The sequence below is a fragment of the Somniosus microcephalus genome, chromosome 29, assembly GCF_052327205.1.
Source record: "Somniosus microcephalus isolate GS21.2 chromosome 29, FLI_Smic_1.0, whole genome shotgun sequence".
NCBI lineage: Eukaryota > Metazoa > Chordata > Chondrichthyes > Squaliformes > Somniosidae > Somniosus > Somniosus microcephalus.
This window is the reverse complement of record NC_141015.1, coordinates 38513946-38540215: the sequence shown is the minus strand read 5'-3', so window position 1 is coordinate 38540215 and position 26270 is coordinate 38513946. Positions and strand designations below refer to the sequence as shown.

Here is a 26270-nt window from a genome sequence, read left to right as displayed (position 1 = left end):
TTAGATGAGAATGGTATCGTCCAACTCCCCACCTCCTTTTCACTGGGTGTCGTGAAGTGAGGTGAAAGCTGACCTTCCGCCGTAAAGTGTGCCGGGTCACGGGGGTTCCGGTTGACGGCAGTGTGTCGGCGATGGCCGCCTCCGCGTCGTCTTCGTCGTCCTCGGCGGCGGGCGGCGGCTTTGGCGTGTCCGAGCTGAGCCCTCCGCGGAAAGTGCTCTTCACCTCGGCCAAGGGAGCCGGCGAGCTGCTGGAAGGTGAGGCGAGGCCAGGCCCCGGGCTCGGTCCCGGGGAGGCCGCACTGATTCTCAGTCCCTTCACACTGGCCCCTGCGGGGCTAAACTGGGCCGCTATATAGAGAGAGATGGAAATATATATGATGGGTGTGTGGATATATCCTAAGGTAGAAGCCCACGGAGTTGAGGGCAAATTATTGACCCTGTGGCTCGGTGGGCAACACTCCCCTCTCAGTCAGAAGGTTGTGGGTTCAAGTCTCACTCCTGGGACTTGAGCATAAAAATCCAGGCTGACACCCCCTGTGCAGTGCTGAGGGAGTGCGACGATGAAGTCCAACACCGCCTTCAGTGTGCCAGTGCAGCCTTCGGTCGCCTGAGGAAGAGTGTTTGAAGACCAGGACCTCAAACCCGGCACTAAGCTCATGGTCTACAGAGCAGCAGTGATACCCGCCCTGCTGTATGCCTCAGAGACATGGACCATGTACAGCAGGCACCTCAAAGCACTGGAGAGGTACCACCAACGCTGCCTCCGCAACATCCCCAGCATCGAAGCTTTGACCACGCTCGATCAGCTCCGATGGACGGGTCACATTGTCCGCATGCCCGATACGAGACTCCCAAAACAAGCACTCTACTCGGAGCTCCGACACACACAAGATCCCGTGGCACTATTTTGAAGAAGAGCACTCCCCGGTGTCCTGGGGCCAATATTTGTCCCTCAACCAACATAACAAAAACAGATGATCTGGTCATTATCACATTGCTGTTTGTGGGAGCTTGCTGTGTGCAAATTGGCTTCCGCGTTTCTTACTTTACAACAGTGACTACACTTTTGGCTGTAAAGAGCTTTGGGACGTCCTGAGGTCATGAAAGGTGTTATATAAATACAAGTCTATCTGTGACCTGGTTAGGAAATTGGCTGAGTGGCAGGAGACAGGCAGTAGGGATAATGGATTGAAAATTGGTTAACAGACAGGAAACAGAGTAGGAATAAATGGGTCTTTTTCGGGGTGGCAGGCGGTGACTAGTAGGGTACCGCAGGAATCAGTGCTTGGGCACAAGCTATTCACAATATATATCAATGATTTGGATGAGGGAACCAAATGTAATATTTCCAAGTTTGTTGATGACACGAAACTAGGTGGGATTGTGAGATGTAAGGAGGATGCAAAGAGGCTTCAAGGTGATTTAGACAAGTTGAGTGAATGGGCAAATACATGGCAGATGCAGTATAACGTGGATAAATGTGAAGTTATCCACTTCGGTAGGAAAAACAGAAAGGCAGAGTATTATTTAAATGGTGATAGATTGGGAAATGTTGATGTACAAAGGGACCTGGGTGTCCTTGTACACCAGTCACTGAAAGCAAACATGCAGGTGCAGCAAGCAGTTAGGCAGGCAAATGATATGTTGGCCTTCATTGCAAGAGGATTTGAGTACAGGAGTAAGTATGTCTTACTACAGTTATACAGGGTCTTGGTGAGACCACACCTGGAGTACTGTGTGCAGTTTTGGTCTCCTTACCTAAGAAAGGATAAACTTGCCATAGAGGGAGTGCAGCGAAGGTTCAGCAGACTGATTCCTGGGATGGCAGGACTGTCGTATGAGGAGAGATTGGGTCAACTAGGCTTGTATTCACTGGAGTTTAGAAGAATGAGAAGGGATCTCATTGAAACATGTAAAATTCTGACAGGGCTAGACAGACTGGATGCAGTGAGGATGTTTCCCCTGGCTGGGGGGGGTCTAGAATGAGGGGTCACAGTCTCAGGATACGGGGTAGGACATTTAGGACTGAGCTGAGAAATTTCTTCACTCAGAGGGTGGTGAACCTGTGGAATTCTCTACCACAGAAGGCTGTGGAGGCCAAGTCACTGAATATATTTAAGGAGATAGATAGATTTCTAGACGTGAAAGGGGTATGGGGAGAGAGCGGGAATATGGTATTGAGATGGAGGATCAGCCATGATCATATTGAATGGCGGACCAGGCTCAAAGGGCCGAATGGCCTACTCCTAATTTTCTATGTTTCTAATGGGCAGATACTCTAATTGGCAGGATGTGACCAGTGGTGACCCACAGGGATCTGTGTTGGGGCCTCAACTATTCACAATATTTATTAACGACTTAGACGATGGCATAGAAAGTCATATCCAGATTTGTTGATGACACAAAGATAGGTGGCAGTGTAGATGAAAACATAAAATTAAAAAGGGATATTGATAGATTAAGTGAATGGGCAAAACTGTGGCAAATGGATTGCAGTGTAAGCAAATGTGAACTTTGGACCTAAAAAGGATAGAACAGGGTACTTTCTTAACGGTGAAAGGCTAAAAGCAGTGGATGTCCAAAGAGACTGGGACTGGGGGGGAGGGTGGTGTCCAGGTACATAGATCATTAAAATGTCATGAACAAGTATAGAAAATAATCAAAGGCTAATGGAATGCTGGCTGTAGTGTCCGTGTGTTGATAAAGACACTGAAGACAGGAGTTGGTTCATAGGTATTTACTAAGCAAAGTCTGGGGGGGGGGGGGGGGTTCTAACGGATATACACAATATACAGGCTTATATAGCCCGAGTGGCAATTACCGGCATTACAGCACACCTGGGGCTCTTAAAGGCACATACACCACAATTCCTCCCTTTTTAGCTAACCAGTACATCATATTTTAAGTAATTATTAATTACATGTTATAAGCAAAATAATATACATTGCTGTAGTTAATTAATTATAAGTTAGTCTCTCAGGAGGCTTCCTGACTCGGTCCGGATAACGCCTCGTGGGTGTAGTAGTTTCTTGTGGTGTAGTAGGTTCTTCTGGCAAGGCTGATTCGGCTCGAATGCCAGTGTCGGGTTCATCGGGTTCCAGTATCACCGGATCGGAGGTAGATATGGGTATCTCTACTTCATCGTTAGATGTATAGAGTTGTGGTGTAGGTTGTCCCTTTTCGGATGACTTTATGATTTGGTCAGCATGGCGCCTTATTATGCTTTCTCCGATGTCCACGGTATACATCAGTGGTCCTAGTCGTGTGCAGATAGTTTCAGGCTGCCATTTCTCGGTACGGTAGTCCCGGGCCAAAACCTGTTGACCTATCTGGAAGGCCCTAGTTGGCCTTTCATTCATGCCTTGAAACTGCCGGTTCTCCACGTCCCTTCTGATGTTGGGCTTGACCAAATCCAGCCGGCATCTTAGGTTTCTATTGAAGAACATCATGGCGGGAGTTTGGTTGGTAACCATATGTGTTGCATTCCTGTATGCGAATAAGAAGTTATCCACCTTGTGCTGAAGTTTTATGTCTTCATTACCCATGGCCTTTATGGCCTTCTTGAAGGTCTGGACAAACCTTTCAGCCAATCCATTGGTGGCGGGATGGTATGGGGCGGACGTGTAGTGCTTAACCCCATTGTTTTTTAAGAACTTTCTGAATTCTTCGGACACAAATTGCGGTCCATTATCAGAACATATCTGTTCCGGCAGCCCATTCCTGGCAAATATGGTCCATAATACTGTGATGGTTTTTTCCGTGGTGGTGGAGGACATCTTTATTACCTCCGGCCACTTGGCGTGTGCATCCACCGCGATTAAGAACATTGAGTCCATAAATGGACCAGCAAAGTTGATGTGCACCCTTTGCCAGGGAGATGAGGGCCACTCCCATGGATGTAGAGGGGCTTGTGGTGGAGCGTTTTGGACCTTCTGGCATCCTAGGCAGCTCTTGGTCATTTCTTCGATGTCTCCATCGATACCTGGCCACCATACAAACGCCCTAGCTAGGTTCTTCATTTTCACTCCACCCAGATGCCCCTCGTGAAGCTCCTTTAGCACTTTATCCTGGAGTTTGGGTGGAATCACCACTCTGGATCCACACATCAAGGTTCCTCGGCACACTGACAGCTGTTCTCTTCTTTGCGAGAATGCTGGCAACAGTGGTTCGCCATGTGCTGGCCATCCCTTCACTGTTAAATCGTAGACCCGTGAGAGAGTCGGGTCATTTCTCGTCTCCCTTTCAATGGCAGAATTTGTCACTGGTAGACATTCCACTATGGTAGAGTGGAACATCTCTACTGGGTCTACTGTAGGTGCCTCTTCTACCGTTGGCAACGGTAGGCGCGATAAACCGTCAGCATTCCCATGCTGTTTTGACCCTTTGTATTCTATGTTGTATTGGTGTGCCCCGAGAAAAAGGGACCACCTCTGTAGCCTTTGTGCTGACATAATGGGAACACCTTTTTTAGGGTTGAATATGGAGATGAGGGGTTGATGGTCAGTCAACAAGGTAAGGTAATGGTTGAATTTCTTCACTCCCCATACCAGGCTGAGTGCTTCCCTGTCGATTTGGGCATAGTTACGCTCAGCTTAGTTTAATGAGCGTGACGCAAAAGCTATCGGCCGTTCTGAGCCATCAGGGAATTTATGGGATAATACTGCTCCTATGCCGTAAGGGGATGCATCGCACGCCAGTCTGATTGGCAGTGACGGGTTGTAATGAGCCAAAACTTCTTCGGATGTGATTAAGTCTTTGCATTTATGGAAGGCACGTTTACAGTCTTCGTTCCATTTCCAAATCACTCCTGTTTGTAGAAGTTCATTAAGAGGGTGTAGAAGAGTTGATAAGTTCGGTAAAAATTTATGATAGTAATTTATTAATCCCAGGAACGACCTTAATTGTGAAACATTTTCAGGTGCTGGGGCTTTTATAACCGCTTCAATTTTTTCAGGTGACTTATGCAACCCTTCATTATTAATTTTGTGGCCACAATATGATATCTGATTTTGGAAAAATTCGCACTTGGGGCCATACTGAAAGCTTTGTCCAATGTTAAATCTTTTTCAGAAAGCAGTCTTTTTTGTGTTCCTTCACTTAAGAGACCTGATATACCTATCAATTCATCCAATGAAAAGCGACGAGTTAAGAAAGTAACTATAGGTTTTTATTGGCTAAATAACAGAGCCCACCCTCGTGGGTGATCGGATACAACAAGGAGGAATGCCAGCCAGTCGACTACCTTTATACCTGGGCAGGTAGGTGGAGTCATGGGCGGAGTCAGCAGTGGTCAGCCCAGGTATAGCAGCGTGACAAGAGGCGACCTCGTATAGTGATACAACAGTGTGAACAGTGATAACCATAGAGTAACGATATAACAGTGATAACTATAGTGTAACGATAGTGAACGATAAAAGTGGTTTACCACATTCACCCCTTGTTTAGATTTAAGTCCGGTGGGGTGAAGTGTACTACCAGTTCTGGTATGTCAGTCTGTCCGGAGGCCTCGTAAGCCTTTCTGATCGTCGCAGCGGCGGTGTTGCATTATCCGGTGTTAATGCTGGTGTCTGCGTGGTCGGCGAAGGCTCGTGGGGTTCCGGCATGCCGTCTACCTGGTCTGGAATTGGGGGGGGGGGGTGAAGGTGGTGTCTCCGGAGTGCCCGAGGGTGCGAGGTCTCGTAAGGAGACTGTGTCCTCCCGCCCGTCTGGGTATGCCACATAGGCGTACTGGGGGTTGGCGTGCAGGAGGTCCACCCTCTCGACCAGGGGGTCCGTTTTATGGGCCCTCACGTGCTTTCGCAGCAAGACGGGCCCCGGAGAGGTCAGCCAGGTTGGTAGCGTGGTTCCCGTAGTCGACTTCCTGGGGAAAGCAAACATTCGTTCATGGGGGGTGGCGTTGATGGCAGTGCAAAGTAGTGACCGGGTGGAATGCAGCGCTGCCGGGAGGACTTCCTGCCAGCGGGAGGTTGGGAGGCCCTTGGACTTTAAGGCTAAGAGGACGGCCTTCCATACCGTCGCGTTCTCTCTTTCTACCTGGCCGTTCCCTCGGGGGTTGTAGCTGGTGGTCCTGCTTGCAGCAATACCTCTCGCTAGTAGGAACTGACGGAGTTCCTCGCTCATGAAGGAGGAGCCCCGGTCACTATGTATATAGTTTGGGAACCCGAACAAGGCGAAGAGGTCGTTCAGGCATTTAATGACCGTGGTACTGGTCATGTCTGGGCAGGGGAAGGCAAAGGGGAAACGGGAGTACTCATCAACAATGTTGAGGAAGTACACATTACGGTCAGAGGACGGGAGGGGCCCCTTAAAGTCGATGCTCAGGCGCTCGAAGGGGCGGGTGGCCTTGATCAGGCTTGCTCTGTCCGGCCTAAAGAAGTGCGGTTTGCACTCGGCACAGGTCTGGCAGTTCCTGGTCATGGTCCTGACCTCCTCGATGGAGTAGGGCAGGTTGCGGGCCTTAATGAAGTGGTAAAGTCTGGTGACCCCGGGGTGGCAGAGGTCGTTGTGGAGGGTCTGAAGTCTATCACTTTGCGCGCTGGCGCATGTAATTCGTGACAGAGCATCGGGGGGTTCGTTCAGCTTACCTGGCCGGTACAAGATATCATAATCGTAGGTGGAGAGCTCGATTCTCCACCTCAAGATCTTGTCATTCTTGATTTTGCCCCTCAGCTTGTTATTAAACATAAAAGCGACCGAACGTTGGTCGGTAAGGAGGGTAAATCGTTTGCCTGCCAGGTAGTGCCTCCAGCGTCGTACCGCCTCCACAATTGCCTGGGCCTCCTTCTCGACCGACGAGTGTCGGATCTCAGGGCCCTGTAGGGTCCTTGAGAAGAAGGCCACCGGTCTCCCCTCCTGGTTAAGGGTGGCGGCTAGGGCGAAGTCGGATGCATCGCTCGCGACTTGGAAGGGGATGGACTCATCCACTGCGTGCATAGTGGCCTTGGCAATGTCTCCCTTAATGAGGGAGAAGGCTGCGCACGCTTCCTCCGTAAGGGGGAAGGAAGTGGACTTCATGAGGGGTCTGGCTTTGTCCGCATAATTGGGCACCCATTGGGCATAGTAGGCGAAGAGCCCCAGGGTTCTCTTCAGTGCCTTTGGACAGTGGGGGAGGGGTAGCTCCATGAGGGGGCGCATTCTTTCGGGGTCGGGGCCGATGACTCCGTTCTCTACTACACAGCCGAGGATGGCAAGGCGCGAGGTGTTAAACACACATTTATCCTTATTGTAGGTGAGGTTCAGCCGTTGGGCCGTACGGAGGAATCTCTCCAGATTAACATCATGGTCCTGCCGGTCGCGGCCGCAGATGGTGACGTTATCTAGATAGGGGAACGTGGCGTGCAGCCCGTTCTGGTCAACCATCCGGTCCATCTCCCTTTGGAAGACCGAAACCCCGTTGGTGACGCCGAAGGGAACCCTAAGGAAGTGGTAGAGGCGGCCGTTCGCCTCGAAGGCTGTATACTGGCGGTCCTCGGGGCGGATAGGGAGTTGGTGATAGGCCGACTTAAGGTCGATGGTGGAGAATACCCGGTACTGCACAATCTGATTGACCATATCAGATATGCGGGGAAGGGGGTATGCATCCAGCTGGGTGTACCTGTTTATGGTCTGGCTGTAGTCGATGACCAGGCGGTTTTTATTGCCGGTCTTAACGACCACGACCTGGGCACGCCAGGGGCTGGTGCTCCCCTCGATGATGCCCTCCTTCAGGAGACGCTGCACCTCAGAGCTAATGAAAGCTCTGTCCCCGGCGCTGTACCGCCTGCTCTTGGTAGCGACGGGTTTGCAGTCGGGGGTGAGGTTAGCGAACAGGGAAGGTGGCGGGACCTTGAGGGTGGATAGGCCGCAGGTGTTACGCGGTGGGCGGTTTAAAATCTGCTGGTTGTCGACTGTGAGTGGGGGGAGGGGTCCGCTGTATGCTAGCGTGACGCTTTGGAGGTGGGATTGGAAGTCTAGGCCTAGTAGGACGGCAGCGCATAGCTGGGGCAGGACGAGGAGTTTAAAATTTTTATACTCCGTACCCTTAACCGACAGGGTCACAACACAGTAGCCGCTGATGTCTGTGGCGTGTGACCTCGATGCCATTGAGATCCGGTTGCGCATTGGCAGGACAGGGAGGGAGTAGTGGCTCACCGTGTTTGGGTGGATGAAGCTCTCCGTGCTTCCGCTGTCGAACAGGCAGGTCGTGGCGTGGCCGTTTACTTTGATGTCCATCATCGACTTGGACAGGTGATGCGGGCGGGCCTGGTCCAGTGTGACGGAGGCTAGTGTATAGCTGAGCGAGTTGTTGTAGTCTGCGGTTGAGGCGGTAGTCAGGTCTAGAGGCACGGTGGCGGTCGGGCGTGGTGGGTAAAATGGCGTCTCCCCAGAGGTTGGACAAAATGACGGAGAAGATGGCTGCCCCCATAACTCACATGAGGCACTGCTGGTGTCGGTTGCCTGTATCAAAGATGGCCGCCCCCATGACTCACGTGGGGATGCTGGCCTCTGTTGCCTTGAAGGAAGATGGCCGCCCCCACAGCTCGCATGAGGCACTGCTGGCCTCTGATGATCCACCTCTGCAGGCCTTAGCGAAGTGGCCTTTCTTCATGCAGTTAGAGCAGGTAGAGTTCCTGGCTGGGCAGCGCGACCTCGGGTGTTTCGCCTGGCCGCAGAAGAAGCAGCCGGCGGCGCGATCGCGGGGGTCCGATGTCGGGGCCGGTACCGGGGGTGGCGGTCTCGATCGGGTCCGGGACGCCGACGCTGAGGTAGGTCCCAGGGGGGTTGCTGCGGGGGGTATCGCGGTCGGGGTCGGTCCCAAGTCCCAGGGTCGCGAGTTACAGTACCTTGAGTATGTCTCGAGGTCCCGATGGGCCACCTCTAGAGAGAGAGCGAGGGCTGCAGCTTTGTCCAGGTCGAGGTCCCTTGCTTCCAGTAGTCTTTGCCGTGAGTAGTCGGACCGCAGGCCTTTCACGAAGGCATCGCGGACATTGTCTTCAGTATTTTCTGCCGCCGTTACCGCTTTAAAGTTACAGTCTCTGCCGAGTGCTTGTAGCACCCGTAAAAATTCCTCCACGGGCTCTCCTGGCTGTTGCGGGCGGGATCTCAGGAGGTGTCTGGCATACATGGAATTTACCGGGGTTTGGTACTGTCTTTTCAGCCGGTTGATGGCGTCCTCGTATGTTTTAAGGTCCCGGATGAGTGCGAATACTTTAGGGCTCACTTGGGCGTTCAGAACTCTTAGCATGGATTTCTGAGGCACGCCGGATTCTCCCAGGTAGGCTTCGAAGCAGCTCAGCCAGTGTTCGAAGTCGAGGGCTGAGTTTGCTGCCTGTGGGTTTAGATCCAGGTACGGTGGTCTGAGGGCTTGCAGCCAGGCCAGCTGCTGTGGCTGTTGTAGCTGGGCGTCTGGCTGGTCGCTTGGCTGGTCGTTTGACTGCTCAGGTGTCGACATTTTTAAATTTAGCCAATAAAATTGATATACCTATCAATTCATCCAATGAAAAGCGACGAGTTAAGAAAGTAACTATAGGTTTTTATTGGCTAAATAACAGAGCCCACCCTCGTGGGTGATCGGATACAACAAGGAGGAATGCCAGCCAGTCGACTACCTTTATACCTGGGCAGGTAGGTGGAGTCATGGGCGGAGTCAGCAGCGGTCAGCCCAGGTATAGCAGCGTGACAAGAGGTGACCTCGTATAGTGATACAACAGTGTGAACAGTGATAACCATAGAGTAACGATATAACAGTGATAACTATAGTGTAACGATAGTGAACGATAAAAGTGGTTTACCACAAGACCGCAAACGAATTTGTCTCGAAGATAATCTGATAGTCCTGCCCCGAATTGGCAGTACTTTGATAGCTTTCTTAATTAGGTTAGGTAATCAGCGTTACTTTCATTCTTGTGTTGATTTCTCTTGAACTTGAATCGTTCCGCTACCAGCAGCGGTGTTGGGTTTAAGTGCTCCTGCAGGGTATCAACAATTTCTTTAAAATTCTTGTCCTTTGGTTCGGCTGGAGTGATTACATTTCGTAACAGCCTGTATGTCTTTGCGCCCATTAAGTTCAGAAGTACTGAAGCTTTTTTTTCATCTTCTATTCCATTTGCAGTGCAATAAACCTCTACTCTTTCCACGTATGTGGTCCAATCCTCTCTTTCGCTATCAAAAGCATCAATATTACCAGATTTAAGCATTTCAGAAAAGATATGGCGCTTCCCGCGCTTTTTTTTTCTTTTCTGGAGCAAAGATATGGCGCTTCCCGCGCTTTCCCGCCGCTGCTGCCGATAACAACGCTGTTTACTGCGGTTTCCGTTCTCTTTTTTATTTACTGTTGGAGACTCGTTCCCGCCGGAGGTCTGAACGTTGACCTGCTTGCCGCGCGGGCCGTCTCCCGAGTGCTCCCTCCCAGTCCGTTATTGCTTGCCTCCGATTTCGCTGCCTGTCTCAGCAGTAGAGCCAGCCGCTGGAGCCCCAGCCTGACGCCCAGGAAGGATTAGCGCCGTACCTGCCACCAGCTTGGCCAGCTGGTGAAACCACAGCTTCTCTCACTTCCTTGAGTCTTCTGGACGCCCGAGGAATCGATGTCCTTGAGGTGCTGCCGAATTGCAGGTAAGTCCGTTTCCACTTCGTCGCCACTGTAGTGTCCGTGTGTTGATAAAGACACTGAAGACAGGAGTTGGTTCATAGGTATTTACTAAGCAAAGTCTGGGGGGGGGGGGGGGGTTCTAACGGATATACACAATATACAGGCTTATATAGCCCGAGTGGCAATTACCGGCATTACAGCACTGTGGTAAACCACTTTTATCGTTCACTATCGTTACACTATGGTTATCACTGTTATATCGTTACACTATGGTTATCACTGTTTACACTGTTGTATCACTACACGAGGTCGCCTCTTGTCACGCTGTTATACCTGGGCTGACCACTGCTGACTCCGCCCATGGCTCCACCTACTTGCCCAGGTATAAAGGTGGTCGACTGGCTGGTATTCCTCCTTGTTGGATCCGATCACCCACAAGGGTGGGCTCTGTTATTTAGCCAATAAAAACCTATAGTTACTGTCTTAACTCGTCGCTTTTCATTGGATGAATTGATAGGTATATCAATTTTATTGGCTAAATTTTGAAATGTCTTTAACGGAGCAGCCAAACGACCAGTCAGACGCCCAGCTACAACAGCCACAGCAGCCGGCCTGACTGCGAGCCCTCCGACCGCTGTACCTGGATCTAAACCCACAGGCAGCAAACTCAGTCCTCGACTTCAAACACTGGCTGAGCTGTTTCGAATCCTACCTGGGAGAATCCGGCGTGCCTCAGAGATCCAAACTAAGAGTTCTGACCGCCCAAGTGAGCCCTAAAGTATTTGCACTCATCCAGGACCTTACTACATACGAGGCCGCCCTCAACCTGCTGAAAGAGCAGTACCGGAGCCCGGTAAATTCTATGTATGCCAGACATCTCCTAAGATCCCGCCCGCAACAGCCAGGAGAGTCTGTAGATGAATTTTTACGGGCGCTACAAACACTCGGCAGGGACTGTGACTTTAAAGCTGTAACGGCTGCAGAAAATACTGAAGGGAATATCTGCGATGCCTTCGTGAAAGGCCTTCGGTCCGACTACTCACGGCAAAGACTGCTCGAATCAAAGGACCTCGACCTGAACACAGCTGCAGCACTCGCTCGCTCTCTGGAAGTGGCCCATCGGGACCTCGAGGCGTATTCCAGGTACTGTGCTGCGCGACCCTGGGACTCGGGCCCGACCCCGACCACAATACCCCTCGCACCGCCGCCTCTGGGACCTACCTCAGCGTCGGCATCCCGGACCCGATCGGGACCGCCACCCCCGGTACCGGCTGCGACATCGGAGCCCCGCGATCGGGACGCCAGCTGCTTTTTCTGTGGCCAGGCGAAACACCTGAGGGCGCGCTGCCCTGCAAGAAACGCGACCTGCTCCGACTGCCACAAGAAAGGCCACTTCGCGAAGGCCTGCAGGGGGAAAGCCACAGACGCCAGCAGTGCCTCATGCGAGTTGTGGGGGCGGCCATCTTTCATCAAGGCCACAGATGCCAGTATCCCCTCGTGTGAGTCGTGGGGGCGGCCATCTTTGATCAAGGCCACCGACACCGGCAGTGCCTCGTGAGTTGTGGGGGCGGCCATCTTCTCCGCCATTTTGTGTAACGTCGTGGGCACCGCCATTTTGTTCACCACACTCGACCGCCACCTTGTCTCCAGACCCGACCACAGCCTCACCCGCAGACTACAGCTCGCTCAGCCATACACTAGCCTCCGTCACACTGGACCAAGCTCGCCCGCACCACCTGTCCAAGTCCATGATGGACATCAAAGTAAACGGCCACGCCACGACCTGCCTGTTCGACAGCGGAAGCACGGAGAGTTTCATCCATCCAGACACGGTGAGCCACTACTCCCTCACTGTCCAGCCAACGCGCAACCGGATCTCGATGGCGTCGAGGTCCCATTCAACAGACATCAGCGGATACTGTGTTGTGACCCTGTCGGTTAGGGGCACGGAGTATAAAAATTTTAAACTTCTCGTCCTGCCCCAACTCTGCGCTGCCGTCCTACTAGGGCTGGATTTCCAATCCCACCTTCAAAGTGTCACTTTGGCATACGGTGGACCCCTCCCCCCACTCTCAGTCGACAACCAACAGCCTTTAAACCGCCCACTGCGTACCACCTGCGGCCTATCCACCCTCAGGGTTCCGCCCCCCTCCCTGTTCGCCAACCTCACCCGCAACTGTAAACCCGTCGCTACCAAGAGCAGGCGGTACAGCGCCGGGGACAGAGCTTTTATTAGCTCTGAGGTGCAGCATCTCCTGAAAGAGGGCATCATCGAGAGGAGCAACAGCCCCTGGCGTGCCCAGGTCGTAGTTGTTAAGACCGGCGATAAAAACCGCCTAGTCATCGACTACAGCCAAACCATAAACCGGTACACCCAGCTGGACGCATACCCCCTTCCCCGCATATCTGATATGGTCAATCAGATTGCACAGTACCGAGTATTCTCTACCATCGACCTTAAGTCGGCCTACCACCAACTCCCTATCCGCCCTGAGGACCGCCAGTATACCGCCTTTGAGGCGAATGGCCGCCTCTACCACTTCCTTAGGGTTCCCTTCGGCGTCACCAACGGGGTTTCCGTCTTCCAAAGGGAGATGGACCGGATGGTTGACCAGAATGGGCTGCAAGCCACGTTCCCCTATCTAGATAACGTCACCATCTGCGGCCGCGACCGGCAGGACCATGATGTTAATCTGGAGAGATTCCTCCGTACGGCCCAACGGCTGAACCTCACCTACAATAAGGAGAAATGTGTGTTTAACACCTCGCGCCTTGCCATCCTCGGCTGCGTAGTAGAGAACAGAGTCATCGGCCCCGACCCCGAAAGAATGCGCCCCCTCATGGAGCTTCCCCTCCCCCACTGTCCAAAGGCGCTGAAGAGGACCCTGGGGCTCTTCGCCTACTATGCCCAATGGGTGCCGAATTATGCGGACAAAGCCAGACCCCTCATGAAGTCCGCCTCCTTCCCCCTGACGGCAGAAGCGTGCGCAGCCTTCTCCCTCATTAAGGGAGACATTGCTAAGGCCACAATGCACACGGTGGATGAGTCTATCCCTTTCCAAGTGGAGAGCGATGCATCTGACTTCGCCCTAGCCGCAACCCTTAACCAGGAGGGGAGACCGGTGGCCTCCTTCTCAAGGACCCTCCAGGGCCCTGAGATCCGACACTCCTCGGTCGAGAAGGAGGCCCAGGCGATCGTGGAGGCTGTACGACGCTGGAGGCATTACCTGGCAGGCAAACGATTTACCCTCCTCACCGACCAGCGTTCGGTCGCTTTTATGTTTAATAACAAGCTGAGGGGCAAAATCAAGAACGACAAGATCTTGAGGTGGAGAATCGAGCTCTCCACCTATGATTATGAGATCTTGTACCGGCCTGGTAAACTGAACGAACCCCCAGATGCTCTATCACGAAGTACATGCGCCAACGCACAAATTGATAGACTGCAGACCCTCCACAACGACCTCTGCCACCCCGGAGTCACCAGACTTTACCACTTCATTAAGGCCCGCAACCTGCCCTACTCCATCGAGGAGGCCAGGACCATGACCAGGAACTGCCAAACCTGTGCCGAATGCAAACCGCATTTCTTTAGGCCGGACAGAGCAAGCCTGATCAAGGCCACCTGCCCCTTCGAGCGCTTGAGCATCGATTTTAAGGGGCCCCTCCCGTCCTCTGACCGCAATGTGTACTTCCTCAACATCATTGACGAGTACTCCCGTTTCCCCTTTGCCTTCCCCTGCCCAGACATGACCAGTACCACGGTCATCAAATGCCTGAACGACCTCTTCGCCGTGTTCGGGTTCCCGAACTATATACATAGCGACCGGGGCTCCTCCTTCATGAGCGAGGAACTTCGCCAGTTCCTACTAGCGAGAGGTATTGCTGCAAGCAGGACCACCAGCTACAACCCCCGAGGGAACGGCCAGGTGGAAAGAGAGAACGCGACTGTCTGGAAGGCCGTTCTCTTAGCCTTAAAGTCCAAGGGCCTCCCAACCTCTCGCTGGCAGGAAGTCCTCCCAGCAGCGCTGCATTCCATCCGGTCACTGCTTTGCACTGCCATTAACGCCACCCCCCATGAACGAATGTTTGTTTTCCCCAGGAAGTCGACTACGGGAACCACGCTACCAACTTGGCTGACCTCTCCGGGGCCCGTCTTGCTGCGAAAGCACGCGAGGGCCCATAAAACGGACCCCCTGGTCGAGAGGGTGGACCTCCTGCACGCCAACCCCCAGTACGCCTATGTGGCATACCCAGACGGGCAGGAGGACACAGTCTCCTTACGAGACCTTGCACCCTCAGGCACCCCTGAGACACCACCGTTACCCCCCACCACCCCCCCAAATCCAGCCCAGGTAGACGGCATGCCGGAACCCCACGAGCCTTCGCCGACCACGCAGACACCAGCATTAACATCGGATACTGCATCACCGCCGCCGCTGCTGCGACGATCGGAAAGGCTTACGAGGCCTCCGGACAGACTGACATACCCGAACTGGTAGTACACTTCACCCCGCCGGACTCAAATCTAAACAAGGGGTGAATGTGGTAAACCACTTTTATCGTTCACTATCGTTACACTATGGTTATCACTGTTTACACTGTTGTATCACTACACGAGGTCGCCTCTTGTCACGCTGTTATACCTGGGCTGACCACTGCTGACTCCGCCCATGGCTCCACCTACTTGCCCAGGTATAAAGGTGGTCGACTGGTTGGTATTCCTCCTTGTTGGATCCGATCACCCACGAGGGTGGGCTCTGTTATTTAGCCAATAAAAACCTATAGTTACTGTCTTAACTCGTCGCGATGAATTGATAGGTATATCAAGCACACCTGGGGCTCTTAAAGGCACATACACCACACTGGCCTTTACATCTAGAGGACTAGAATACAAGAGGTAGAAGTTCTGCTGCAGCTGTACAAAACCCTGGTTAGACCACACCTGGAGCACTGTGAGCAGTTCTGGGCACCACACCTTAGGAAGGATATATTGGCCTTGGAGGGAGTGCAGCGTAGGTTTACCAGAATGAAACCTGGACTCCAAGGGTTAAGTTACGAGGAGAGATTACACAAACTAGGGTTGTATTCCTGGAATTTAGAAGGTTAATGTTGAGTCTGTGTTTTCCCAAATGTAGTTATGTTGAATAACTGGACACAGACAACAGAATACTTAAACAGGTCTTTAGTAATTGAGGGTCAGGGCTGAACTGAAATACAAACTGCTCCCACAGGGTTTATATACCGGTGTGGTCACCACCGGTACTACAATATACAGGAGCCATCAGAAAGTAGTTCATCACCTTAAGGTTGTCTCTTAAGGTGGTACAGGTTACATACACTACAATTCCTCCCCTTTTAGCTTAACAGTGTACACCCCAATTTAAACATAACATGGATAACATATATACAACTTTCATACAAAACTGTTCAAAGATTCAGTCTCTGAGGAGGCCTCCTGATCCGGGCCGGATAACGCCTTTCAGGGGTCTCTGGTTCTCGTTGCTGGGGTGACTCATCCATTTGATCTCTTATGGATTGAACATCATCATGCACGTTCGAGTCTGAGGTAGATGCTACAGGCTCAATAACTTCTTCAACTGGTGTCTCTGCCGTAGACATGGGGTCGACCCTTGTTCTCGATTCCACAAGTTGGTCAGCATGACGTCGTATTACGTTCTCACCAACGTCTACCGTGTACATCAAGGGTCCTTGTCGGGCACGAATTGTTCCGGATTGCCATTTATCATTCCTATAGTCCCTGGCCAACACTGGTTGTCCTATTTCGAAACTCCGAGTGCCCTTGTTATTTACGTGCTGGAATTGTTTGTTTTCGACTTCCCTACGCACATTGGGTTTTAACAAATCCAATCGGGACCGCAACCTCCTGTTATAGAACATTATGGCAGGGCTTTGATTTGTCACTGCATGCGTGGTGTTTCGATATGCCATCAGGAAATTGTCCACCTTGTGTTGTAGTGGAATATGGTCTTCGCTCATGGCCTTTATCGCCTTTTTGAACGTTTGTACAAATCTCTCGGCCAACCCATTTGTAGCCGGATGATATGGGGCAGATGTATAGTGTTTCACCCCATTCTTCTTCATGAATTTCTGGAATTCTTCTGACACGAACTGTCGTCCGTTGTCTGAACATATCTGTTCCGGCAGCCCATTCCTTGCAAATATGGTTCTTAGAACTGCGATCGTCTTTTCAGAGGTAGTGGTCGACATCTTAATCACTTCTGGCCATTTAGAATGTGCGTCTACCGCTATCAAAAACATGGAATCCATGAATGGACCTGCAAAGTCGATATGCACACGTTGCCATGGGGTTGAAGGCCATTCCCACGGATGCAGCGGTGCAATTGGAGGTGCATTTTGAACTTTTTGGCACCCTGAGCAGCTTTTAGTCAGATCCTCTATTTGTTTGTCGATACCTGGCCACCACACATAAGCCCTAGCAAGGCCTTTCATCTTGACTCCCCCCAGATGACCTTCATGCAGTTCCTTCAGAACTCTCTCCCTTAATTTAGGAGGAATAATCACCCTTGTTCCATACATCAATGTTCCTTGACAGACGGACAGCTGCTCTCGTCTGGCTGAGAATGCCGGTAACAGTGGTTCGCCATGTGTTGGCCATCCCTTCACTGTCAAATCGTAGACCCGAGACAGTGTCGGGTCATTTCTGGTCTCTCTCAATACTCGCATTGGTGACTGGTAAGCATTCGATGATGGTCGAGTGAAATATCTCGACAGGGTCAACTGCCGGTGCCGCTTCCGCTGTAGGTAGTGGCAGGCGCGACAGCCCATCAGCATTACCATGTTGCTTTGTACCTTTGAATTCGATATCATATTGATGTGCCCCTAGGAAAAGGGACCACCTCTGAAGCCTCTGCGCCTTCATAACCGGAACACCCTTCTTAGGGTTAAAGATGGAAACCAACGGCTGGTGATCTGTCAGCAGCGTAAACCTTTGGCCTTGCAGGTAATGGTTAAATTTCTTAACTCCCCACACGAGGCTGAGAGCCTCCCTATCTATCTGAGCATAGTTGCGCTCAGCGGAGGTCAATGATCTGGATGCGAACGCGACTGGCCTTTCCAAGCCATTTGGCAACTTATGTGAGAGCACTGCCCCGATACCATATGGAGAAGCATCACAAGCTAAACGAATAGGCAGCGTTGGGTTAAAGTGAGCCAACACTTCCTTAGAGGTGATCAGTGCCTTGCTTTTTTTGAAAAGCCCGCTTACAGTCTTCGCTCCACTTCCATGTTACTCCCATTTGCAAAAGTGTTCAGCGGGTGTAACACCGTGGATAAATTTGGAAGAAACTTGTGGTAATAGTTAATCAACCCAAGGAACGACCTCAACTGGGATACATTTTCCGGAGCGGCAGCTTTCACAACAGCTTCGATCTTGTCAGGTGACTTATGAAGCCCCTCCTGGTCAATGACGTGACCGCAGTACGAGATTCGCTTCTGAAAGAACTCTCATTTCTGGCGATTAACTCTGAGTCCATATTCTTTCAATCTGGTGAGCACCTGCTCCAAATTCGCGAGGTGTTCCTTATCATCATCTCCTGTAATCAGAATGTCGTCCAGGTAGCATTGTGTGCCTGGAATTTCCTGTAATACCTGCTCCATGGCCCTTTGCCAAATCGCTGGAGCCGATGCCACTCCAAAAACCAGTCTATTATACCGATATAAGCCCTTATGTGTGTTGATCGTGAGATACTGGCGTGACGCTTCATCAACTTCCATCTGTAAGTACGCCTGCGCCAGGTCTATCTTGGTGAAGTGTTTCCTGCCAGACAGCGAAGCGAAGATATCCTCAATCCGCAGAAGCGGATATTGCACCGTGTGAAGAACCGGATTAACAGTGATCTTGAAATCGCCACAGATGCGAACCTTCCCAGGTTCCCCCGGCTTTTTGCTCAATGAACGCTTCATGACGGGAACAATGGGCGTGGCCCATTCGCTCCAGTCCACCTTTGACAGTACTCCTGAACGCTCTAGCCCTTCCAGCTCTGCTTCCACAGCAGGTCGTATCGCATAAGGTACCGGTCTGGCTTTGAAAAATTTTGGGTTTGCATGTTCTTCAACCTTGATGTTTGCCGTAATTCCTTTCAGTGTTCCCAGTCCCTGTTGGAACACCTCCTTAGCATCGTCCAATATTTTGGACAGTCGTTTAGGTTTGACATCGTCCTCTTTACAGGAATCTACAGTTAGTGCTTGTAAGGAATGCCAGTCCATATTTATTCTCCGGATCCATTCCCGTCCCAGTAGTGGTGGACCTCCCTCAGGTAACACATACAAGTCCATTCCCTGACTTTCTTTACCATTGTAGACCACCTTTACCTTTATCTTTCCGATGGGGTATACTCTTTGCCCCGTGTATGTTTTCAATACAATCTCCGTATCCCTCAGGGGAATGTGTGAGAATAACCTTTTGTACTCTTGCTTATTCATGACTGTCAATGCCGATCCAGTGTCCAATTCCATCTTCACTTGGACTCCTGCTATCCGAGGCATGACCCCAGATAGTTTGGTGGTCTGCTGTGTTACCCACATTATGTATTTTTAGACAACCCAGTTCCTTACTGCTGGAGTCTGAATCTGTCTTTTGTTCATCCGAACTGTTCTCTGTCACCTTGTGTACTTTCTTGTACTTCTCCTGCGGCGACTTTTTGTTGCTGGTCTTTCCTGACCGGCATACTTTCGCTATGTGACCAAGTCTGTCGCATTTCCTGCATTCTTTATCTTTGAACCAGCACTGGTTCTGATCATGCGTTGTCCTTCCGCAACGATAACACTTTGCTGCACCCAATGCCATTTCATTGGTGCTGAATTCCGATGGCCTTTGCTGCATTTCCGCAGTGCCTCATGCTGCTGCCTCGTGCGATGCTGCAATGCTGAAAGCTTTGTCCAGCGTAAGATCCTTTTCCTCTAGCAGTCGCTTCTGGGTTCCTTCCTTTAGTAGCCCACACACGAACTTATCTCTCAGAGCGTCTGTTAGTCCTGTACCGAACTGACAGTACTTTGATAACTTGCGCAGTTCGATTAAGAATTCAGCGTTGCTTTCCTCTTTAAGCTGAATTCTTTTGTAAAATTTTAATCGTTCTGCTATCAGCAGCGGCGTGGGGTTTAAATGCTCTTGCAGGATAGTAACAATCTCAGCGAAACTCTTTCCTACCGGTTTATCTGGTGTTACAAGGTGCCTTAACCCGTACGTCTTCGCACCCATCGAGTTTAATATGGTTAGTGCTTTCTTATCCGCCGGTACCTCATTCGCTGTACAGTAAACTTCAACGCGTTCCACATAAGTGGCCCAATCTTCTACATCGCTATCAAAAGCAGTGATGTTACCCATTTTTGGCATCTTGTTGAGTTTCCTTTATTTTATTTATTTTTCCAAAATGGCGGCTTCCCGCGCTTGGCGGCTTTTCCCGCGCTTATCATCTTCCCCCTCCGACTAAAATGGCGATTACTGCGCTGTTGCCGTTCTCGCCTCCCAGCGGTCCTTATTTCCCCCGACGCTGCTGTTCTTGTTCCCCGCCGCTCCCGCGGTCCTCGTGGACATTAACGCTTTTCTGGCTGCTGCGCGTCTCTGCCCGATTGCAGTCCGGCCCTTTTCACCGGCTGCGGTCATGTTCTCCGCCCTTTTCTTCGGTTTCCCTCCCCTTCTCCCACTGACAACTCGGCCGACTTTCTCTCCGTGTCGCTAGATCGGGCTTACCCGCCGCTGTCGTAGAAGGGATGATCACTGCCTGTTGCTGGTGGTGGACTTCGTGGCCAGCAAATCCAAACCGGGTTCTCGATGCCTCCCGTGCGATGCGGTGCTCAGCAGGATGATGAGGGCGGATGCCCCTTTTCGACGCCCGTTCTGAGGACGAAGCTTCCTTGGATGCAACTCTGCCGCTAGGTACGATCAGACTCGTCGCCACTGTTGAGTCTGTGTTTTCCCAAATGTAGTTATGCTGAATAACTGGACCCAGACAACAGAATACTTAAACAGGTCTTTAGTAATTGAGGGTCAGGGCTGAACTGAAATACAAACTGCTCCACAGGGTTTATATACCGGTGTGGTCACCACCGGTACTACAATATACAGGAGCCATCAGAAAGTAGTTCATCACCTTAAGGTAGTCTCTTAAGGTGGTACAGGTTACATACACTACAGTTAAGGGGTGATCTGATCGAAGTTTTCAGGATAGTAAGGGGAACAGATATGGTAGATAGAGAGAAACTATTTCCGCTGGTTGGGGATTCTAGGACTAGGGGGCAGAGTCTAAAAATTAGAGCCAGACCTTTTCAGGAGTGAAATTAGGAAACACTTCCAGACACACAGGGTGGTAGAAGTTTGGAACCCTCTTCTGCAAATGTCCATTGATGCTAGATCAATTGTTAGTTTAAAATCAGAGATTGAAAGCTTTTTGTTAACCAATGGTAGTACAGGATATGGGGCAAAGTTCGGTCCCTGATCGGCCATGATCACATTGAATGGCGGAACAGGCTCAAGGGGCTGAATGGCCTTCTCCTGCTCCTATGTTCTTATTATGTGATGTGTGTGTATATATATTTATACTAGCTGGAGTGCCCGGCGGTGCCGAGGCTTTTTTGAGGGCATGTTGTTGTTGGAAGAGAGAGAGAGAGCGACTGTGGGGGGGGGGAAGAGAGAGAACGACTGGGGGGGGGGGGGGGAAGAGAGAGAGAGACTGGGGGGGGAAGAGAGAGAGAGAGACTGGGGGGGAGGAAGAGAGAGTGAGCCGCGACTGGGGGGAAGAGAGAGAGCGACTGGGGGGGAAGAGAGAGAGCGACCGGGGGGGAAGAGAGAGTGCGACGGGGGGGAACTTGGCCCGATGGACCCCGCGAAGGAAGAAGGTAAGCTCTCCCTCCCTGTCCCACCCCCTCACACTTTCCCTCCCTCACCCTCTCAAATTCAAATTCAAATCGCTTTATTGGCATGATAAGGTACATCTTATGTTGCCAAAGCATCATAATACATTTATGGTTGAACACATAAACGCAGTTCTATTCATAGTGTATAAACAGGTATATCCCTGAGTGTATAAATATACAATCGCATTATTTATATATACTCTTTTCTTAGTTTACTGGTTGTCCCTCTGTTCATGGCAAGCTGTAACATAGTGTGCCGCCAGTGTTACACAGCTTCTCTCCTCCCCCAGTAGGTATGGGAGTTTTACTCCCTGCTTTACTCTCCCTCCCCCTCTCCTCACGCTCTCCCTCCCTCACCCTCTCTCTCCTCCTGTCTCTCCCTGCTTTACTCTCTCCCTCCCCCTCGCTCTCCCCTCCCCCCACCCCCTCGCTCTCCCCTCCCCCCACCCCCTCTCGCTCCCCACCCCCTCTCGCTCCCCTCCCCCCACCCCCTCTCGCTCCCCTCCCCCCCACCCCCTCTCGCCCCCCCACCCCCTCTCGCCCCCCGCCCCCCACCCCCCTCTCGCCCCCTCCCCCCACCCCTCTCGCCCCCCCTCCCCCCCACCCTCTCTCGCCCCCCTCCCCCTCTCTCGCGCCCCTCCCCCTCTCTCGCTCCCCTCCCCCCCACCCTCTCTCGCTCCCCTCCCCCCCACCCTCTCTCGCTCCCCTCCCCCCCACCCTCTCTCTCGCTCCCCTCCCCCCACCCCCTCTCTCTCGCTCCCCTCCCCCCCTCTCTCTCGCTCCCCTCCCCCCACCCTCTCTCTCTCTTCCTCTCCCTCCCTGCCCCTCTCCCTCTCCTCCCTCCCTATTTCTCTGTCTCTCTGACGTTGTTCCCCTCTGTCGCTCTCAGTTTTTCTTCTGCCGTGGTGCCCGATTTGCTACTCCAGGCCCCGCCGTCCGCCCGCTCTCCGGGCAAGGTAAGAGCCGGGCTCCGGCCCACACCGCCAGGGATCAGCACCCGAGGGACCCGCCCAACGTCAACGAAGACCCTTCTTACCTGTCACGGAGTTGAAGTCTCCGAATGCGGCGTGCGCTGGGCCTCTTCCCCCGCGCAGTCAGGAGGCGCGGGGAAGAGAGAGAGAGAGACAGACTGGGGGGGGGGCGCGCGAGTTAGACGACGCCGTGCACCTGCTCCGCAGAGCTCCGTGCCGCCACCGCCGCACCAGCCTTTACTAAGATGGCGGCGGTAGCGGCGCTCGGCTGAGGCCCGCCCCTCCAGCCTTCACAAAGATGGCGGCGATCGGGGGCCGGGAGGTGCCTAGCTCGGGCGTAGGTGCGGAGGAGAGGCCGAGGCTTCGAGGCCTACCTGGAAAAACGGGGAAAGGTAGGAAAATTAATGAGATAGATATATAGTGAATAATGATGTGAAGTGAATATAAAATGCTGCAAACACTCATCAGCCTCTGAGGAGACACAGTTTCTCTTTTCACAGATTCTCATTACCTCTGGACTTGACTATTCCCATGTTCTCCTGGCCAGCCTTCCGCCTTCCACCCAATGTTCCCTCTTTTTAAAAAAAAAAAAAAAAAAAAAAAAATTCTGTGCGTGTTCCCTTTAACTGGCTGTGCGGCCCAGTCAAATTTCCGCGCATGTGTGGTTTCTTCCATGTTAAAGCCGCTGAGCCGGTCTGGGTGCAACCTCCGGCTGCGCAGCTTAGCAGGAACGTTGCTTCCACCCTCTAATCTTGAGCTCATCCAAAACTCCTGCTGTCCCGTATCTTAACTCGCACCAAGTCCCATTCACCCTTAACCCCTGTGCTCGCTGACCTACATTGGCTCCCAATCCGACAACCCCTCAATTTAAAAAGAAATGTTATCCTTGTTTTCAAATCCCTCCATGGCTTGGCCCCCTCCCTATCTCTAACCTCCTCCAGCCCCACGACCCTCCAATATCTGCTCCAATTCTGGCCTCTTGCGCATCCCCGATTTCCTTCGCTCCACCATTGGCAGCCGTGCCTTCGGCTGCCTGAGTTCTGGAATCCCCTCCCTGAACCTCTATCTCTCCTCTATTAAGTCGCTCTTTAAAAGCTACCTCTGACCAAGCATTGGTTACGACAATCCGACGGTTTAAATGCGACTGGGTGCACTGTGCACGAGAGGTTCGTCGTCTGTAAAACTTCACTGTTGTAAAATAACTTTTACGGGCAGGAGAGAGAAAAATGAATCTGCATACAGACGACATTTTCTGTTCAGGAGAATTTGTGTGTGCACTTGCTGCTAAATGAAGTGGGCCGTATTTCAGCGCTTTGTTTCTTTCTGTTTTGACAGATGCTACCGAGAGGTTCCTGTGTGAAGCAGTTTTCAGCTATCAGGTGGCTCACACGTTGAGGCAGGTTAAACGAGGTAAAGTCACAGAGCAGCAGTGGAGATACAACAATATATTTATATGATGTGAAAATATAGTGTGTGTGCATATATATATATGATGTGAATAATTATGTGAAGTGAATATAAAATGCTGCAGGACTATATTTAGTACAACCAATTTTCCCCTCAAAAAAAAAAAAAAAAAAATTCTTTGGTGTGTCAGCCGTGGCTCAGTGGGCAGCACACTCGCCTCTGAATCAGAAGGTTGTGGGTTCAAGTCCCACTCCAGAGACTTGAGCACATAATCTAGGCTGACACTCCCAATGCAGTACTGAGGGAGTGCTGCACTGTCGGATGTGCCGTCTTTCGGATGAGACGTTAAACCGAGGCCCCGTCTGCTCTCAGGTGGACATAAAAGATCCCATGGCACTATTTCGAAGAAGAGCAGGGGAGTTCTCCCTGGTGTCCTGACCAATATTTATCCCTCAATCAACATCACTAAAACAGATTATTTGCTCATTATAACATTGCTGTTTGTGGGACCTTGCTGTGTGCAAATTGGCTGCCACGTTTCCTACAGCGACTACACTTCAAAAATACTTAATTGGTTGTAAAGGGCTTTGGGATGTCCTAAAGTCACGAAGGGCGCTATATAAATGCAAGTCTTACCTTCTCTTTCAGACAAGTCCTCCTGATTATTGATTTTTCTCCATGGCGGAAATGCAAGATTTAAATTTACATAGCGTTTTAGCCATTATCTCAAAATGCCACAGTGATTTATTCAATGAATAATTTGAAAGCGATGGGCTATGATGGTCAAATGCAGCATCTACGTTCTAATGGAAGGTCATCGACCTGAAACGTTAACTCTGTTTCTCTCTCCGCAGATGCTGCGTATTTCCAGCATTTTCTGTTATTTAATTGCAGCATCTACTTTGCCTTGAGCAGTATGGAGATGAATGAGCAATTAATCTGTTTCTCAGGGTACTTGTTGAGGGAGGAATATTGGCCATAGATGGCAAACATTTTAAAGGGTTTTGAGACTTGTCAGAGTTCAGAGTAAGCTCTTTATTCTGGAAGGCACTCGGTTGTATGAGAGTAGGTTTTCCCGGAACTGCAGTCATTTTTGTAAATCTACCGTAGCTGAATAAGTTCCTAGAAAGTCTCCACAAACACCAAACTCCATTATTCTTGACAAACGAGCCAGAGGAGCACATCTTTCTCCTGAAATGGGAGTCAGGCTATCCGTAGAGAAATCGGTAAATGTGAGATTGGCTTGGAAGGAGAAACCAAAGCTCTATTTTTATATTGAGAAGCCGAGCTGGATTTCATAGAATCATAGAAATTTACGGCACAGAAGGAGGCCATTCGGCCCATTGTGTCTGTGCCGGCCGAAAAAGAGCTCTCCAGCCTAATCCCACTTTCCAGCTCTTGGTCCGTAGCCCTGTAGTTTACGGCACTTCAAGTGCATATCAGGAGGATATCTGTCATCAGGAAACAAGCTACGGCTCTGAAGAATGATGTTGCCTATACCAAAACAAATGGTGAACTTGCATCTGAAACATTTCTTCCAATTTATAATTTCATTTATTCCCCTCGTCTCTTCCCCCTCTTAGAACAACAGTGCTCACGGATGGAGAAGCTGGCTAGTTTGGTCGAAGAGTTGGAGGCAGATGAATGGCGCTACAAACCAATCGAGCAGCTGCTGGGATTCACTCCTTCCTCTGGATGAGATGAAACAGACTGGGCTTATTTCGCCACTTTGAAAGCTTTATGCTTCTTGGCAGATTGAAATTGTGGGAGAAACGCGTAATATTCTTCTCTGTAAAAAAAAAAAAAAAAAAATGTGTACTAGTGAGTGTTTTGAATACTGTTTTAAATGTACATAATAGACGTGGGGTTCTGTGTGTTCAGGGGATTTATTTGGGACATTAAAGATTTTTTAAATGATGTATGAATCTGAGAGAGCCGGACTGTGTTAGTTAATAAATTTTGACATTATTTTACAAACTAATTTCTTGGACTGAATGCTAAATTCAGACAATATGTATTTAGTTTAGTTTGGAAAAGACAAGGATCTGGTGGTTGAAGGGCTGGAGGACTAAAATTCCACTTAGGATATTCACAACTTGTGTTTGGAAGCCAGACTTTTATAGGGCAAATCTTTAGCAACTTACTGGTGGTCCAACTGATCAAATATGGATCATATTTGTAATATTGGGGCAGAATTTGCTGGAGCGGGGCATTTTGTGGTGTGCCCTGTCAGTTGGATTTTTTCCCCCTCATCCTTCAGCTCCAAAAATATTGCACCACAAATTGCTGGAAGTGCGAGTTGGTAATGGGCCATGTGGGACTTTGGTGAGCAATGGGACCAACAGTCTATCTCCTTTTAACCAATGAAATAAGGATGAAGAAAGAAAGAGAGAAGGAAGTCAGGTGAATTAGTCAAATTAGAGCGGGAA

General features: G+C 50.9%; 1 protein-coding gene across 1 annotated transcript; it reads left to right on the top strand.

Moving 5' to 3' along the window:
* Positions 1 to 80: 80 nt before the first annotated feature.
* Positions 81 to 25822, top strand: anapc16 (anaphase promoting complex subunit 16). The gene is made up of 3 exons (XM_085970653.1): positions 81 to 255; positions 23770 to 23844; positions 25425 to 25822. The coding sequence occupies exons 1-3, from the start codon at positions 132 to 134 to the stop codon at positions 25538 to 25540; spliced, it is 315 nt and encodes a 104-aa protein (XP_085826779.1). The 5' UTR covers positions 81 to 131; the 3' UTR covers positions 25541 to 25822.
* The last annotated feature ends 448 nt before the right edge of the window (positions 25823 to 26270 follow it).

Excerpts from the sequence above, each read along its gene's own strand:
- anapc16 (XM_085970653.1), top strand. The coding sequence starts at position 132 with ATGGCCGCCTCCGCGTCGTCTTCGTCGTCCTCGGCGGCGGGCGGCGGC. Across the intron at positions 256-23,769 it reads AGCCGGCGAGCTGCTGGAAG|ATGCTACCGAGAGGTTCCTG; the intron begins GTGAGGCGAGGC and ends CTGTTTTGACAG. Across the intron at positions 23,845-25,424 it reads GTTGAGGCAGGTTAAACGAG|AACAACAGTGCTCACGGATG; the intron begins GTAAAGTCACAG and ends TCCCCCTCTTAG.